This window comes from Xiphophorus hellerii, chromosome 12 (genome assembly GCF_003331165.1).
Source record: "Xiphophorus hellerii strain 12219 chromosome 12, Xiphophorus_hellerii-4.1, whole genome shotgun sequence".
Taxonomy (NCBI): domain Eukaryota; kingdom Metazoa; phylum Chordata; class Actinopteri; order Cyprinodontiformes; family Poeciliidae; genus Xiphophorus; species Xiphophorus hellerii.
In genome coordinates this window covers 33810904-33824059 of record NC_045683.1, presented here as the reverse complement: position 1 = coordinate 33824059, position 13156 = coordinate 33810904, and the positions used below count along the sequence as shown (strand labels likewise).

General features: G+C 37.4%; 2 protein-coding genes across 7 annotated transcripts in view; one reads left to right on the top strand and one right to left on the bottom strand.

Moving 5' to 3' along the window:
* The window catches only part of LOC116729467 (amyloid-beta A4 precursor protein-binding family A member 1), a 55960-nt gene extending 53339 nt beyond the window's left edge, over nucleotides 1-2621 (top strand). For all 6 annotated transcript variants that reach the window (XM_032578051.1, XM_032578046.1, XM_032578047.1 and 3 more), the window contains one exon: nucleotides 1329-2621. In XM_032578051.1, coding sequence (XP_032433942.1) covers nucleotides 1329-1400 — 72 coding nt within the window. In that variant the 3' untranslated portion in view covers nucleotides 1401-2621. The remainder of the gene's footprint in view (nucleotides 1-1328) is intronic.
* On the bottom strand, nucleotides 2570-12426 carry fxn (frataxin). The gene is made up of 6 exons (XM_032578073.1): nucleotides 12275-12426; nucleotides 10016-10099; nucleotides 7905-7993; nucleotides 7704-7824; nucleotides 4639-4736; nucleotides 2570-3242 (listed from the first exon to the last, which is right to left on the bottom strand). Exons 1-6 carry the CDS (start codon nucleotides 12383-12385, stop codon nucleotides 3104-3106), a joined length of 642 nt encoding a protein of 213 aa, XP_032433964.1. The 5' UTR covers nucleotides 12386-12426; the 3' UTR covers nucleotides 2570-3103.
* Between the last annotated feature and the right edge of the window lie 730 nt (nucleotides 12427-13156).

Below are 13156 nucleotides of genomic sequence, written 5' to 3'. Positions count from 1 at the left end.
AAGATGTCCAAAGTTGTCCAAAGATGACCATTGGCACAAGGAGGTCAAGTTACAAAAGGTCATTGCTAAAGAGGCTGGCTGTTCACAGAGCTCTGTGTCCAAAGACATTCACAGAGAGGTGAAAGAAAGGAAAAGATGTGGTAGGGAAAAAGTGTACAACTAGTCGGGATACCCACACCCTGAAGAGAATTGTGAAACAAAATCTATTTAAAAATGTGGGGAAGATTCACAAAGAGTGGACTGCAGCTGGAGTGCTATAAGAACCACCACACACAGACATGCAAGACATGGATTTCAGCTGTTGCATTCTTTGTGTCAAGCCACTCCTGAACAAGAGACGGCATCAGAAGTGTCTCACCTGAGCTGAAGAGAAAAAGGACTGGACAGCTGCTCAGTGGTCCAAAGTTATGTTCTTTGATGAAAATTTTGCATTTCCTTTAGAACTCAAGGTCCCAGAGTCTGGAGGAAGAGAGCAGAGGCACAGAATCCATGTTGCTTGAGGTCCATTCAAAGTTTCCCCAGTCAGTGACGGTTTGGGTGCCATGTCATCTGCTGGTGTTAGTCAGCTGTGTTTTCTGGGGCTCAAGGTCAACACAGCCACCTAACCCTACCCCTCCAGGAAGTTTTAGAGCATTTCATGCTTCCTGCTGCTGACCAGCTTTATGGAGATGGAAATGTCATTTTCCAACAGGACTTTGCATCCACACAGTGCCAAAGCTACCAGTTCCTGGTTTAAGGACCATGGCATCCCTGTTCTTAATTAGCCAGCAAACTTGTCTCAATAGAAAATCTATGGGATATTGTGAAGAGGAAGATGTGATACTCCAGACTGAAGAGCTGAAGGTCACTATCAGAGCAACCTGGGCTCACATAACACCTGAGCAGTGCCACAGACTGATGGACTCCATGCCACGCTGCATTGCTTAATTACAGAATTTAGACAAAAGGAGCCCCAACTAAGTACTGAGTGCTGTACATGCTCATACTTTTCGTTTGGTCAACATTTCTAAATAAAATGTATTTTCTATTTGTCTTAATGTTCTAATTTTCTGAGCTATTGAATTTGGATTTTCATTAGTTGTCAGTAATAATCAACATTAAACAAAAACACATCTGAAATATATCAGTCTGTGTGTAATGAATTTATATAATATACAAGTTTCACTTTCTTAATGGAATTACTAATTTAAATCAATATTTTCATGATATTTTAATTTTATGACCATACTGGGAGCTTGGAAAAACTGACTTTATTTCCTTATTTTCTTGCCCTGTCTTCTGCAAAATGTCTCCTTTAACTGCACTTTTTACTCCTGTCTGTTTTTTAGATTCACATGAAGACCATGCCTGCAGCCATGTATCGCCTGCTGACTGCTCAGGAGCAGCCCCTCTACATATGATAAACCTTACAAAATTTAAGCCCATGTTTGAAGTCAGCTCCTTTCAGCATTGTTTACTACATAAAATGATAGTTCACAAGTGGAGCTTTTTTTCTTGTCTACTGCAACTTAAAATCAGAATTATTTAACTATAACTACAAGACTTCTCTTTTGGGTTTAATATATTGGAAAGGATGAGAGCCCTTTCTTGAATGCGAGTCTCCAGCTGCACAAAGTATAAAGTTGTTCTTTTTGTGATTTGCTGTTGCTGTTTGAAGTTAACCTCAGCTTAAAAATAGAAACATTTTAGTATCTCTTTGCTGTTTAGGCAACTATAAGAGTTTATATGAAAAACAGACCGTTCTCTTAGTGTGTGGAATAACTATATTTATGAGCCATGCGTTATAAGAAACAAATCTTGCTTTCACTTTGCATTCTAACCTTGTGTGCTGATGTAATTGAAAAAAAAAAAGGTGGGAAAAGAACATTTTTATTCATTCAGCCCATTTCCTGTATATTTGAGCCACTTGCATTATGGAGTCATTCCCAGTGTGAAAGCTTTTAATCTCTACTGAAATACCTGTTTTTTTTCTAGCTTAATTTTTTGGCATCTGTTAACAGCAAGTGGGAGAACCCCTCATTCACTGGTTGGCTGCATGAAGCCACTCTAATCCTCCTGCAACCTTGAACTTCAGAAAAACTCAATGAAACAATGAGTGGGTGTAGAACAGAGCAACCAGCTTCCATCATGCATCTTTGTCAGTAATAACAATAAGAACAATAAATTTTATTCATAAAGCCCGTTATATCTCCAGTTGAAATCTCAAAGGGCTCATTCACACATTGATGATGATCATCAGCCCTGTCCAGGCTGACAAAAGCCTGCCCAGGGGCTTTATAAATTTGCTGACGGTGTAAGTTTTGCACCGTCAGCCCTTCTGACCAACACCTGCAATAATCAGTATAACCAATAATCGCTAACAGTCAGCCAGGGCCTGTATGAAGAATGCTGTGTTATGCTGACAGTGACTTGTAATGACAAGTCCACGTTGTTTTCAGCATCGAAAATAATTTAGATAGATTCTTATATTACTACATTTTGCTGGTTTCTATTTACCTTATATACACCAAGCTTGAAACTTGCAAGTGACAAATGTGATAAGTCAATGATGCACAATTTTGCTCATAGAAACACTTCCAATGTTTTTAATACTTATTGAAATAAATTGTATTCATGTGTCATTCCTCATTCATTTTAATAACATTTTCTTAATCTTGGTTAGACTGAGTTAAAGTATAACAGGGAAGCTATGAAACAAATTGGGACTCTGGGAACATAACATAAAATGAAGAAATGCACATTTTCAAAATAAAAGCTCAACTATATGGGTTTAAAACGGTAACAGATTAGAAAAGATAAATAATCTTTCCTTATTGTTGTATTTTCTACAGGAAGGAAATACAGGGAAGAATAGTGAACACAGAATAAAACTCAAGTACAGTCAGGCATAACAACACATTACAGCAGAATACAGAAGGCTTTGGTAGGAATATGGAAGCATATTGACCCCACACCAGGAATGAGAGAATCTGTGGGACCTTCTGTTTGGACTGTAGTGAACTTCAGAAGGGAGGGAGGAACAGACAATACAGGTCTTTTGGTTTCCATAGAAACATTCTGGTTAGCATACTGCACTCAGTCCATCATTTTCAGGTTCGCTGCTTCAGGAATATGGCAAATGACACAAATGGACGTTTTTATTGAAGAGAACAGAAAACTCTTTAGAAAGCAGTTGGTGGAGACTAATTCCATCATGAATGTACACCCAGCGTTCTCCCGTCCAGTCGTAGCGTTTCGGTCCACTGGGAACGCAAAAGGAAAAAGAAGCGGGGAATAAAATTAGAGTCTAAAACTAGATATTTACATACACTAAATAAAGGCATATTTGTTTTCACTTGTATAAAGTTAAATCTGGCCAAGCTTCTCTTGTTCTAGTTCAGTTAGAATTATCCAAGTTATTAATATTTGCTAAATGCCAGAAAACGTAGCAAGAAGACTTTTAGAGATTTTTTGTAACCTTTGAGTAGATATATTTGGTATGAGTTTCAGTTTATAACAAAATCAGAGCGCCACTGGAGTGCACTGACCTTCTCTAGTCCAAACACTAGAGAAGGTCAGATATTTTTGTGAGCTGTACTAATGTGTCTTTTGAAAATGCTATAAATTTGAGGTGAAAACTGTCACTGATTTCCACTCTTGTCATCAGACATCATTGTGCTCTTAGATCTTGAAGTCAGTGGGGACTTCAAGGCCCCCCTTCAAACAGTCTTGTTTCTCCTTTAAGGTTCTCAAACTCAGAAGTCTCTTCCCACTGACCTAAAGCTAAAGATGGACATTTAACATCTTTAACACTGTCCAAAGGCAATGGGTTAAGTCTGGGCAAAGCTGCTCACATGAAGGTCATTTAAACACTGGCCAAACTTTCTTCTTTGCAATTTTAACTTCTATAATTTTCCTACTCCTCTTTTTCCTTTCATTCTTTTTTTACCCTTCAAGAGCCTTCTTGAAGGGCAAAATTGTTGAAATTAGCAAGATTATAAGACTTTCAGATTCGCTGCTTCAGGAAATGAATCTGGAGCTGAATAGAATGCATCTGAAGCATTCTATTTATCTATTGCTTAGATGAACAGAACGAGAGAGAACTGCACTGCAGTTTGTGCCTCAAATTAAATTATATACAGTACAGACCAAAAGTTTGGACACACCTTTCTAATTCAATGGGTTTTCTTTATTTTCATGACTATTTATAAGGCAAGAAATCCCACTTATTAACCTGACAGGGCACACCTATGAAGTGAAAACCATTTCAGGTGACTACCTCTTGAAGCTCATCAAGAAAATGCAGAGTGTGTGCAAAGCAGTAATCACAGCAAAAGGTTGCTACTTTGAAGAAACTAGAATATAAGGGCTATTTTCAGTTGTTTTACACTTTTTTGTTTAGTGCATATTTCCACATGTGTTATTCATAGTTTTGATGCCTTCAGTGTGAATCTACAATGTCAATAGTTATGAAAATAAAGGAAACTCATTCAAAAGGTGTGTCCAAACTTTTGGTCTGTACTGTATGTTGAAAAATAAATAACTCAAGAAGTGTAAATTCAAAAACAAAATCTCAAGAAATAAAACTTCAAACAAAATAATTATAGGTTATATATTATATTCTACAATAATAGATAATAGACAACACTGCAGTGCTACCTGGTAGGAGAAGAAAGCCAGATCTGTCTGTTCGGTGTCTGTTTGTTGATTACGTAGGTTCCATGGCCTCCACCCAACTTTACTGTCAACACACCACTCTGTGCACACATTCAGAACACATACAATTACACAGTCCTTCATATGTGTTAAATTTAAACTACAATCAAACATTTTTTTAGATTAAGTGAATGGCTTCCTATTTAGTTAACTATTTATTACAAGTGTCCATGTTAAAGTCCCCTGGATAAAGAAAAACAGCCTGAACAGTTCTGATTGTACCATCCATCACATTTTAAACAAAAAGGTGATCCAAGGCAGGAGATCCAGCAGGGTGACAGAAAATGGTTGGAATTTGACAAACATCAACTGGTTTGGCTTAAATAGGAAATGAACTATGAGAGATGCAGGTGAGGTTTTGTGAGCATCCAGCTGCATCAAGATCATTTTTTTCTGTCTCTTGTAAAAGAGACACATTTGCCACATGACAACAACTCCTTCATGACCATGAAGGAGTTTTCATGAATGTTTATGATTGTTGTCATTAAGTGTCAGTTAGTAAATAATGACACTTTTAATGCAAAGTCAATACTTTGCATTAAAATACAAGTCTTAATGCAACTTTGAATTAAGGTGTCATTTACCGAATGACACTTCATGACAACAGTCAATCATTTATGAAGACTCCATGTTCATGACAAGTGTCGTCATTTCTATGACAATGTCATGCTAGTCTTAGGCTCACCTTCAAATAAAGTGTTACCAACTAGGTTTATGGTAGTCTCATAGAACTTGGGACGTCCCTGCCTGTTGGTCCGAATTACCATGGTTGCTCATGCACCTCTTAATTTTTGTAACATGTAACATTGTTTAAAACAAAAACACGTTTTTTTGTTTGTTTTCTGGAAGTAATACTACTGTTGTGGGGTGGACAAAACCAGAGTCTATATTTCAGTCTTACTAACAATCTGTGGAGGGAATTAACCCCTAAAATACACTGCATCCCAGTTCTGACTATATGTGCTACCTTGTCAGGTTTTTCTACTGTAGCACGGATAGATAGCTATGTCTACAGTATGTGTCAGTGATATATGCGTCTAAAACTGCTAACGTCATATTTACTAACCGAAAACTATGGCAGGTTGTGTTAATGTTAAATACATTGGATAACATTATTTGAGTGACGAGGTTGAATGACAGTCTTTATCAGATGCAGCGCGGCCACAATGTGTCCACCGAACTGAGCAGGTCACTGTATACCTGAAATGATAGGATATGAATAATATACACTAATATTACACCGCTATTACACAGCTTCAACCTCACATAATATCGCTACCAACATGTTCTATTCCATAAAAGGAGTGTTATTAAAGTAAACTATTTTGAAGTATTTTTCTGGGACCAAATGTCCCACAAAAACAACATATTTTGTCCCAATTCACATGGTTGATGGCAGGCAATGACTCTGTTTGCAGTATACAGTAGAGTAACAACATTGCAGACAGCAAACTAAAGCCATAAGTATGTTTACAAACTGCCTGTCATGTAAACTTAAAACATGAAGTAGTACAGCAGCTTAATGAAAGCCAGGTATAAAATAAATTAATTAAAGCTTATCTTAATCTTCGATGAAATAAAAAGGCTGAAATGAAACATCCACAGGTAGGATGTATTGATAAGAAATCTGCTGAGTAAGCAGTATGTGACGCAACATTGATGTGCGCATTACCACAAGGCAGGACGGATTTATGGGTAGCACAGATAGTTAGAACACCACCACACTGCTCTGTGCTGCTCTCCACTTTGCAGGCAGACTGCAGCAGTTCTGGAATACCCCAACTTCCCCTGCTTGAATGCATTCTCAGCTCCGCCCCACTGTGAACTGCAGAGAGGTTCTGAAAGACGCATGTGTGGGAAAAGAGAGATTGTGCAATAAAGTCAACGATAAAAGAGATGTATGGTGTCATAAAATGCTGTAGTTCTCAACTTCCAAAATTAATATTTTCCCTCCATTGCTCTGTGTTGACTGCCGCTCCTGCTGTGACATATTTGAGTTATTCATGTATCAGTTATGCACAGCCATCAGTGATACATGCTGCCAGCAATATACCCATATTTTTATTAACATAGTATTTTCCGCAAATTTAGTCTGTCTTGGTGAATTATTTTAAAAATACGGATGTGGTGCTCGTGCAGCTTCCTGTTGGATCAGTGTAATCTTTAAAGATCGACTCCACACTTGCTCCAGCGTCCAGCAATAATAGAATCGATTCTAATTTTGGAGGATGGCTCTGCAGAAGGGTGGCAGACTGAGCCGCCACACGCATGTACTGCAAGTGCTGTTATTGAGAATAACGTGTGCATATTTACTGCAGAGGTTACACTGTGGCAGAGCCGGCTGTAGTGTATTTTAGGGGTAACAATTAAGACATGGAGGTCTACCTACCTATAAAATTTACACTATAGATAAATTGTAAAATTTCCAGTGGGAAAAAGTGATTCAATGAATGGATGGCCTTTTCTGCTTTAGGTTATTTACTTTGCAAAATAATAAACTAAAAGGAAACTGAAACAGCTATTAATAGAAAATAATTTATAATTCCTCTGAAATTGTCAGGATCTGTGTTTTCTGTGTGTTTATTTTGAGTTTCCTGTGTATCTGTGTCTCCGTGTTGTCCTGTCTCCCTTTGATTAGTCCCCAGGTGTTTCTCGTTCCCTGATTACCTCTTGTGTATTTAGTGTCACCTGTGTGTCTGTTCTTTGTCGGGTCCTCGTCTAATGTGTTCTGAGTCCTTCGTGTTGTCCGTTGGTTTAACGGTTGCTACCGGTGTCGAGCCCTGGCTTCTGCTCGGCCGTGCTGCCCGTTGGTTGGACTGTGTTTTTTTTACATTAAAACCTCCATTACTCATCTTACCTGGGTCTGCTGCGTCTGCCTCACCACCCCTCACCACACCATTTCATGACAGAAATATAAAGTTCTTCTGCGATTATTTGAGCCATCGAGTTTTCTGTCTCCTACAATAATTGATGTTCAGAGCTGACCAGTTGATGTTATAATGCCTTACAGAAAATACGACATCGTATTCTGTGCCAGTGAAAGCTTCGTCTGCCAGATCTTCAAAGTAATCACATAGAGCATCCAGGGTCTCATCTGCCAGCTTCTCATAGGCTGCTTCTGACAGCTCTCTTCCAGAGAAAGACACAAAAATATCAATTATTTGGGCAACTCAATAATTACTAGTGATATTACATAGGAACAATAATACCTTATATGCACATGTGTCAGTTTCTTCTTTCTTCTTGATGTTAGAGAAAGATTTCTGATTAACCCATCATCAAATCTTCTCCAGCCATGCTGAGGAACGAAAACCTCATATAAGTCACTTAATGGTGAAGTTTCATGTGTTTTGGTGTTGACAATGTCTTCTATAGGGAAAGTTGCAAAGTGAAATTTTTTATAATACAATATTCACAGAAACAAACACTATCCAAAGCTTTGAACATTGAACATGCAGACATAGCTACAGTGGGAAAGTTTTGAAACAAGGGTTTGACTGGCTCAGTCAAAGTCCAGACACACAGCCATTGGTGAATGTGTAGCAAGGTCAGCACCATCATGCCAATAGTGCATGTTAGATGCGTTTGTGAAGTGCACAGCAGAATAAACTTCACCAGATCCAAAAGAGAATTGTTTTTTAACATTGGTAAGCAGAGAATGGATAGTAACCAGAGTTCCACTAACGTTTGAAGAAGGAAAGCCTTACAAAACTTGGAAGGATGAAGTCAATAGTTGGACGAGAGTTACAGGTTTGGAGAACAAAAAGTAAGCTCTAGACACAGCTATGGAAATTCCAGTTGATGATCTAACTAAAGACCCTGGAATAACCACATTTGTAGCTAAGCTAGATAATTTGTTCCTAAAAGAGAAAAAGGGGTCTATGAGGCTCAGCTCACTGCTGCCTCACCTGCTTCGCTTCCGAGCATTTGAATGGGAAAATGCAAAGATTCAGCAATTTTGAAGAAAAAATAATCAGAATTGGTTAAGCTAAATGAAAAATAGGTACTTTATAGTACAAACCACAGAGTTAAAATAGCAATATAAATTATTTTATCATTATATATTACTTTTCCATGATAACAGGTGAGGCTCTGCCTCCCCTGACCGCACGTCACTGAACTCCATACACCAAAGAATCACCCACAGATGTAGCAATATTCATGACACAATGTTTGGGCCTGGCAATAGTAGACACTGCTTGCACTAGGACAGCTTGTGGACATCTACAGTACTGTTATAAACAAAAAGAGTGAGGATCAAAAAGAGACAGAAACACAAAGTCACAGGCCATTCGAGTTTGGAGATGGAAAAATTGTATACTATGCATCAAAAAGGTAAAGATAACTGCTAAAATTGGCAGCACAAAGTGTAATATAGAAACTGAAGTGGAACCTGCTAACATTCCATTGATTTTGAGTAAAGCCTCAGTGCTGGTAGTGTCTGACCTAGGGAATCTGATCTGTGTTGTTCAGACTGTCATGAAAATATCAAATACAGGTTGCATTAAAGCATAAAAAATAAAAATAAATAAAAAAACGGAATTGGGTCACCTAAGGTGGCAGTGTGAACGCAGCCAAAATGACATAAAACCAAAGCAGAAGAAAAGGTGCAGCTTATTTAAACTGCTTGGTTTCCTGACACAAACCTAGTAAGAATAGGGCACAAATAGGCCTGTTATGATAACAGAAATTTTGCCAGATGATAAATTGTCCCAGAAATTATTGCAATAAACAATAACATTGTTGTTTATAAAATGCTAATGGCATAATAAAGCAAGAACACATTCTCAAAAATTAATAATCTTTAAACTCTAATGAACATTTGATACTGGAACTAGAAGATATTTTAAATATATAAAATTAATAAACAAAACAACAAACAACAAATAAAAAGAATTCTGAAGTCTCTGTAAACAAAATTGTCCTTCAAAAAAGGGCTAGTTGATGTCAATGCACCAGCCTGAAGATTTTAGTCATCCAGTTTTTGTTAGAAAAAGTGACAGAAATGAGAAAAGCGATAAATCATGCAAATGGGAATTATTGAGTTTGTTTCAATTTATCTTATGATTAACTGATTTATTGCTTATTGTGACAGGCTTTGTCATAAGCATAGCTCCCAAATTTTTCAGCACAAATAATTATAATTAGAGGAAATTGATGTATCTAAGCCCATATGTGCAGCTTAAATATCAAAGTGTGATTTTGGTTTTAAATAGTAGTTGTGTGTTGCATAGTTATTTTACCTTGAGAAAGCAAAACTGTTAAAGACTAACATCATAATAAGCATATGTGAATGTAAATGTGTGACTAAATGTCTGACCTCCCCGACAGGCTGAAGGACACTGGGATGCAGGTGGTGTGATGTCCAACCTCGAGCCTTTTGCAGGACAGAGAGCATGTGGAGCTAAAATCAGGGGGAAAACCGGGTTAGTTAAAGATTTAAAAAGCAAATTATTTAGGGTATGAAAAAAAAAACATTCCAGCAACTTTAATTTAAAATGTAAAGACAAAACAAAGGTTAAATTGCAGAAAACCTGATGTTGGGCTCCCTTACTTCTGCAGTTATTGACATCAATTTCTCTTCAGGAAACAGTTACTATAAAAACTGCCACAATATTCTTGTCACGGTTAAAGCATCTTGCAGCTTTTAAGCTAGAGCCGACACTCAAGGTTGTGTAAAATTGGGTGGACCAGCCCTTAAGCTATTTACCAAATTGGAAGCTACAATCAGAAGCCAACTTTAGCTTTGCATACAAAACAAAGTCGGGTTCCCCCAGAAGACCTGGTAAACCTGTTGTCTGGGCGCTAAGGCAGTCACTCATCCAGCGACCTGTCATGGATTTGAGTAAAAAAATGTTTAAAGTTGACGGCCTGTCGCGATAAACAATAAATCAATTAATCGGACGATAAATGACGAAGCTGAAATTGGTTTCCAATTCTAACTTCCGATTCGGGAAATGGCAAAAAGGCCAATTTTTCACTACCTTCCGCATGTTTAATTGACTCTAGTTTAAAAACTACAACACCTAGACTCTTCAAACTTGGGCTGGAATATTCTGCTCAAATAACAGAATATTTCAAATCATGTTTGTTATTTGTCAAACTTTTATCTGATTTGTGAAACTTCCATAAAAGGCAACTTTTACCTTTTTTGCGGTCTTGGTCACATGAGATCTGCTCCAATTCCAAAACTACAACACCTAGACACTTCAACCCTGCACTGGATTATTCTGCTCTAATAGCAGAATATTTGTAACCATGTTTGAGATTTGTAGAAACCTTTTTCTGATTTGTGAAACTTCAATAAAGATTCATTTCACCACTTTTTTTTTGGATCTCTGTCATAGTATAACTGCTCCAATTTCAAAACTACAGCACCTAGACTCTTCAAACCTGGATTAGATTATGTTCAACTAATAGCAGAATATTTATAACCAGGTTTGGGATTTGTGAAACTTTTATCTGATTTGTGAGACTTCAATAAAAGGTTGATTTTACCACTTTTTTGCATCTGGTTCACACTAGAACTGATCCAGTTCCAAAACTACAACACCCAGACACTACAAACCTGAACTAGATTATTCTGCTCTACTAGCAGAATATTTATAACCATATTTGGGATTTGTGAAACCTTTTTCTGATTTTTGAAACTTCAATAAAAGGTGGATTTTGCCACTTTTTTGCATCTGGTTCACACACGATCTGCTCTAATTCCAAAAAAACTAGTCATTTTTAGTCCTGCTGCTTGAATGTGGTTTAAAAACTTTTAAAACCACATTTTGCGTTACGTTTCAATGGAACCTCGCTGACCCCCCCCCCCCCCAAAATTGCTCTTAAGAAATGTTCCTGTTTATGGTCCCCCGCCCCCAACAATGAGATGGGATTAACGTCCTTGGGCCTACACTCTCATTTTGTAAGGAAGTCTTAATTTTTGTGCCCTGTTATCGGCCAGCTTCCGTCCTCTGATATCAGAAATGAAAAAGCATAAATACACACACCGTGTTGGAAACCTGTGTTTGGTGACTGACTTATTTGTCGGCCATAAGTGAAAACAGTTGGAAATAACCCGATAAAAAAAACAACACAAAACTGTGTAAGAAAAACTCCACACCAGACCTCGTTTATTTACTTATTTTACAGTTTTGTTAGATGCCGATTTAACTGAAAGTTACAACCTTGACATGATTATACGGGTTGTTTTACCGATAAATTGATCAGCGCAGTGAAAGTGATCAAATCCGTCTCTCTGGCTGCAGTGCGCGATCCCGACACGAAGGAAACAGAATTTCGCACAAGACCTCTTAAGATAAACCATCTAATCGCGGTGTGATCACACTCTTCTGACATTTTCCCCCTGCTAGGTCTCAACTAAACAGTAAGACATGGTAAGGATTACCTTCACTCGGGATAACGACTACACGTCTTTCTGAAACCGAAAACCCAGGATGTGCACTTAGTTACCCATAATTTACTCGGGATTATCACTTATCCTGCTTTCTGAAACGGGACTCAGTTTACACCATGAGGAAGTTTCAAAAAGACAGAAATTTCCTGTGTGGATGTTTTCCCTGGGTGTTACCTGATGAAAGTAAGTCCCCGCAGTTCTCTTCGCTGTCCCCAGGTGAAGCTTTGAACCTGCAAGGTGGCAGATCTGTGGAGAAATGTTCCATGTTTTTGTAAAAAGGAGCATTATGCCTCCTCTTCCGCTTCTTCTTCTTCTTCTTCTTTTCTATTATGGGGGATCGCAAGCAACTTTAAGGTGCATACCGCCACCTATTGTATACGAGTGTGTATCAACATTACTTTACATTTATTAAATTCTATTTTTTAATTTTGTATTCTGAAAATAAATAAATAATGCTTTCCTTAATCAGTAAATATCCACTATATTTCCTTCATTTCCCAATATTCCTTTAAGACTCCATTCTTGACCTGTCCTTCCAACCATTCTTCTCAGTCTCTCCCTTTCAGGTTCATATGTTTTACAATTTATCAATACATGTTCTACATTTTCTTTTTCGCCACATCTTTCTCAGTTATCGTTATTTTTCCTCCCTATTAGACATAAAATGTCCTTTAAATAGGTATGACCTACTCTTCTTCTTTTTCTTCTGTTGCGTTTTACGGCAGTTTACACAATTTGCACATTACCGCCATCAACTGGACGGAGATGTAACTTCAGAAATGTATTTTTTACTATACATCTTCAAATCAAAAAAATAAATAAATTAATTAATTTTAAAAAATTACTAAATTATATTTATACTTATTCACTCACACTCACATACATACTAAATCCTCTCAGCTAATTTTGTATCTTTTAAGTATTTAATAAGTGCTTGAATTATGTCATATGATCGATGCTTCCCTAATAAATTATCCATAGTTACTAAACTCCCCATTACTCTTTCCAGTTCTTTCCTCTCTTTTGTATATTTCCTACAATAAATCAACACATGTT

Excerpts from the sequence above, each read along its gene's own strand:
- fxn (XM_032578073.1), bottom strand. The coding sequence starts at position 12,385 with ATGCTCCTTTTTACAAAAACATGGAACATTTCTCCACAGATCTGCCAC. Across the intron at positions 10,100-12,274 it reads CGGGGACTTACTTTCATCAG|CTCCACATGCTCTCTGTCCT; the intron begins GTAACACCCAGG and ends CCCTGATTTTAG. Across the intron at positions 7,825-7,904 it reads CTGACACATGTGCATATAAG|AGAGCTGTCAGAAGCAGCCT; the intron begins GTATTATTGTTC and ends TTTCTCTGGAAG.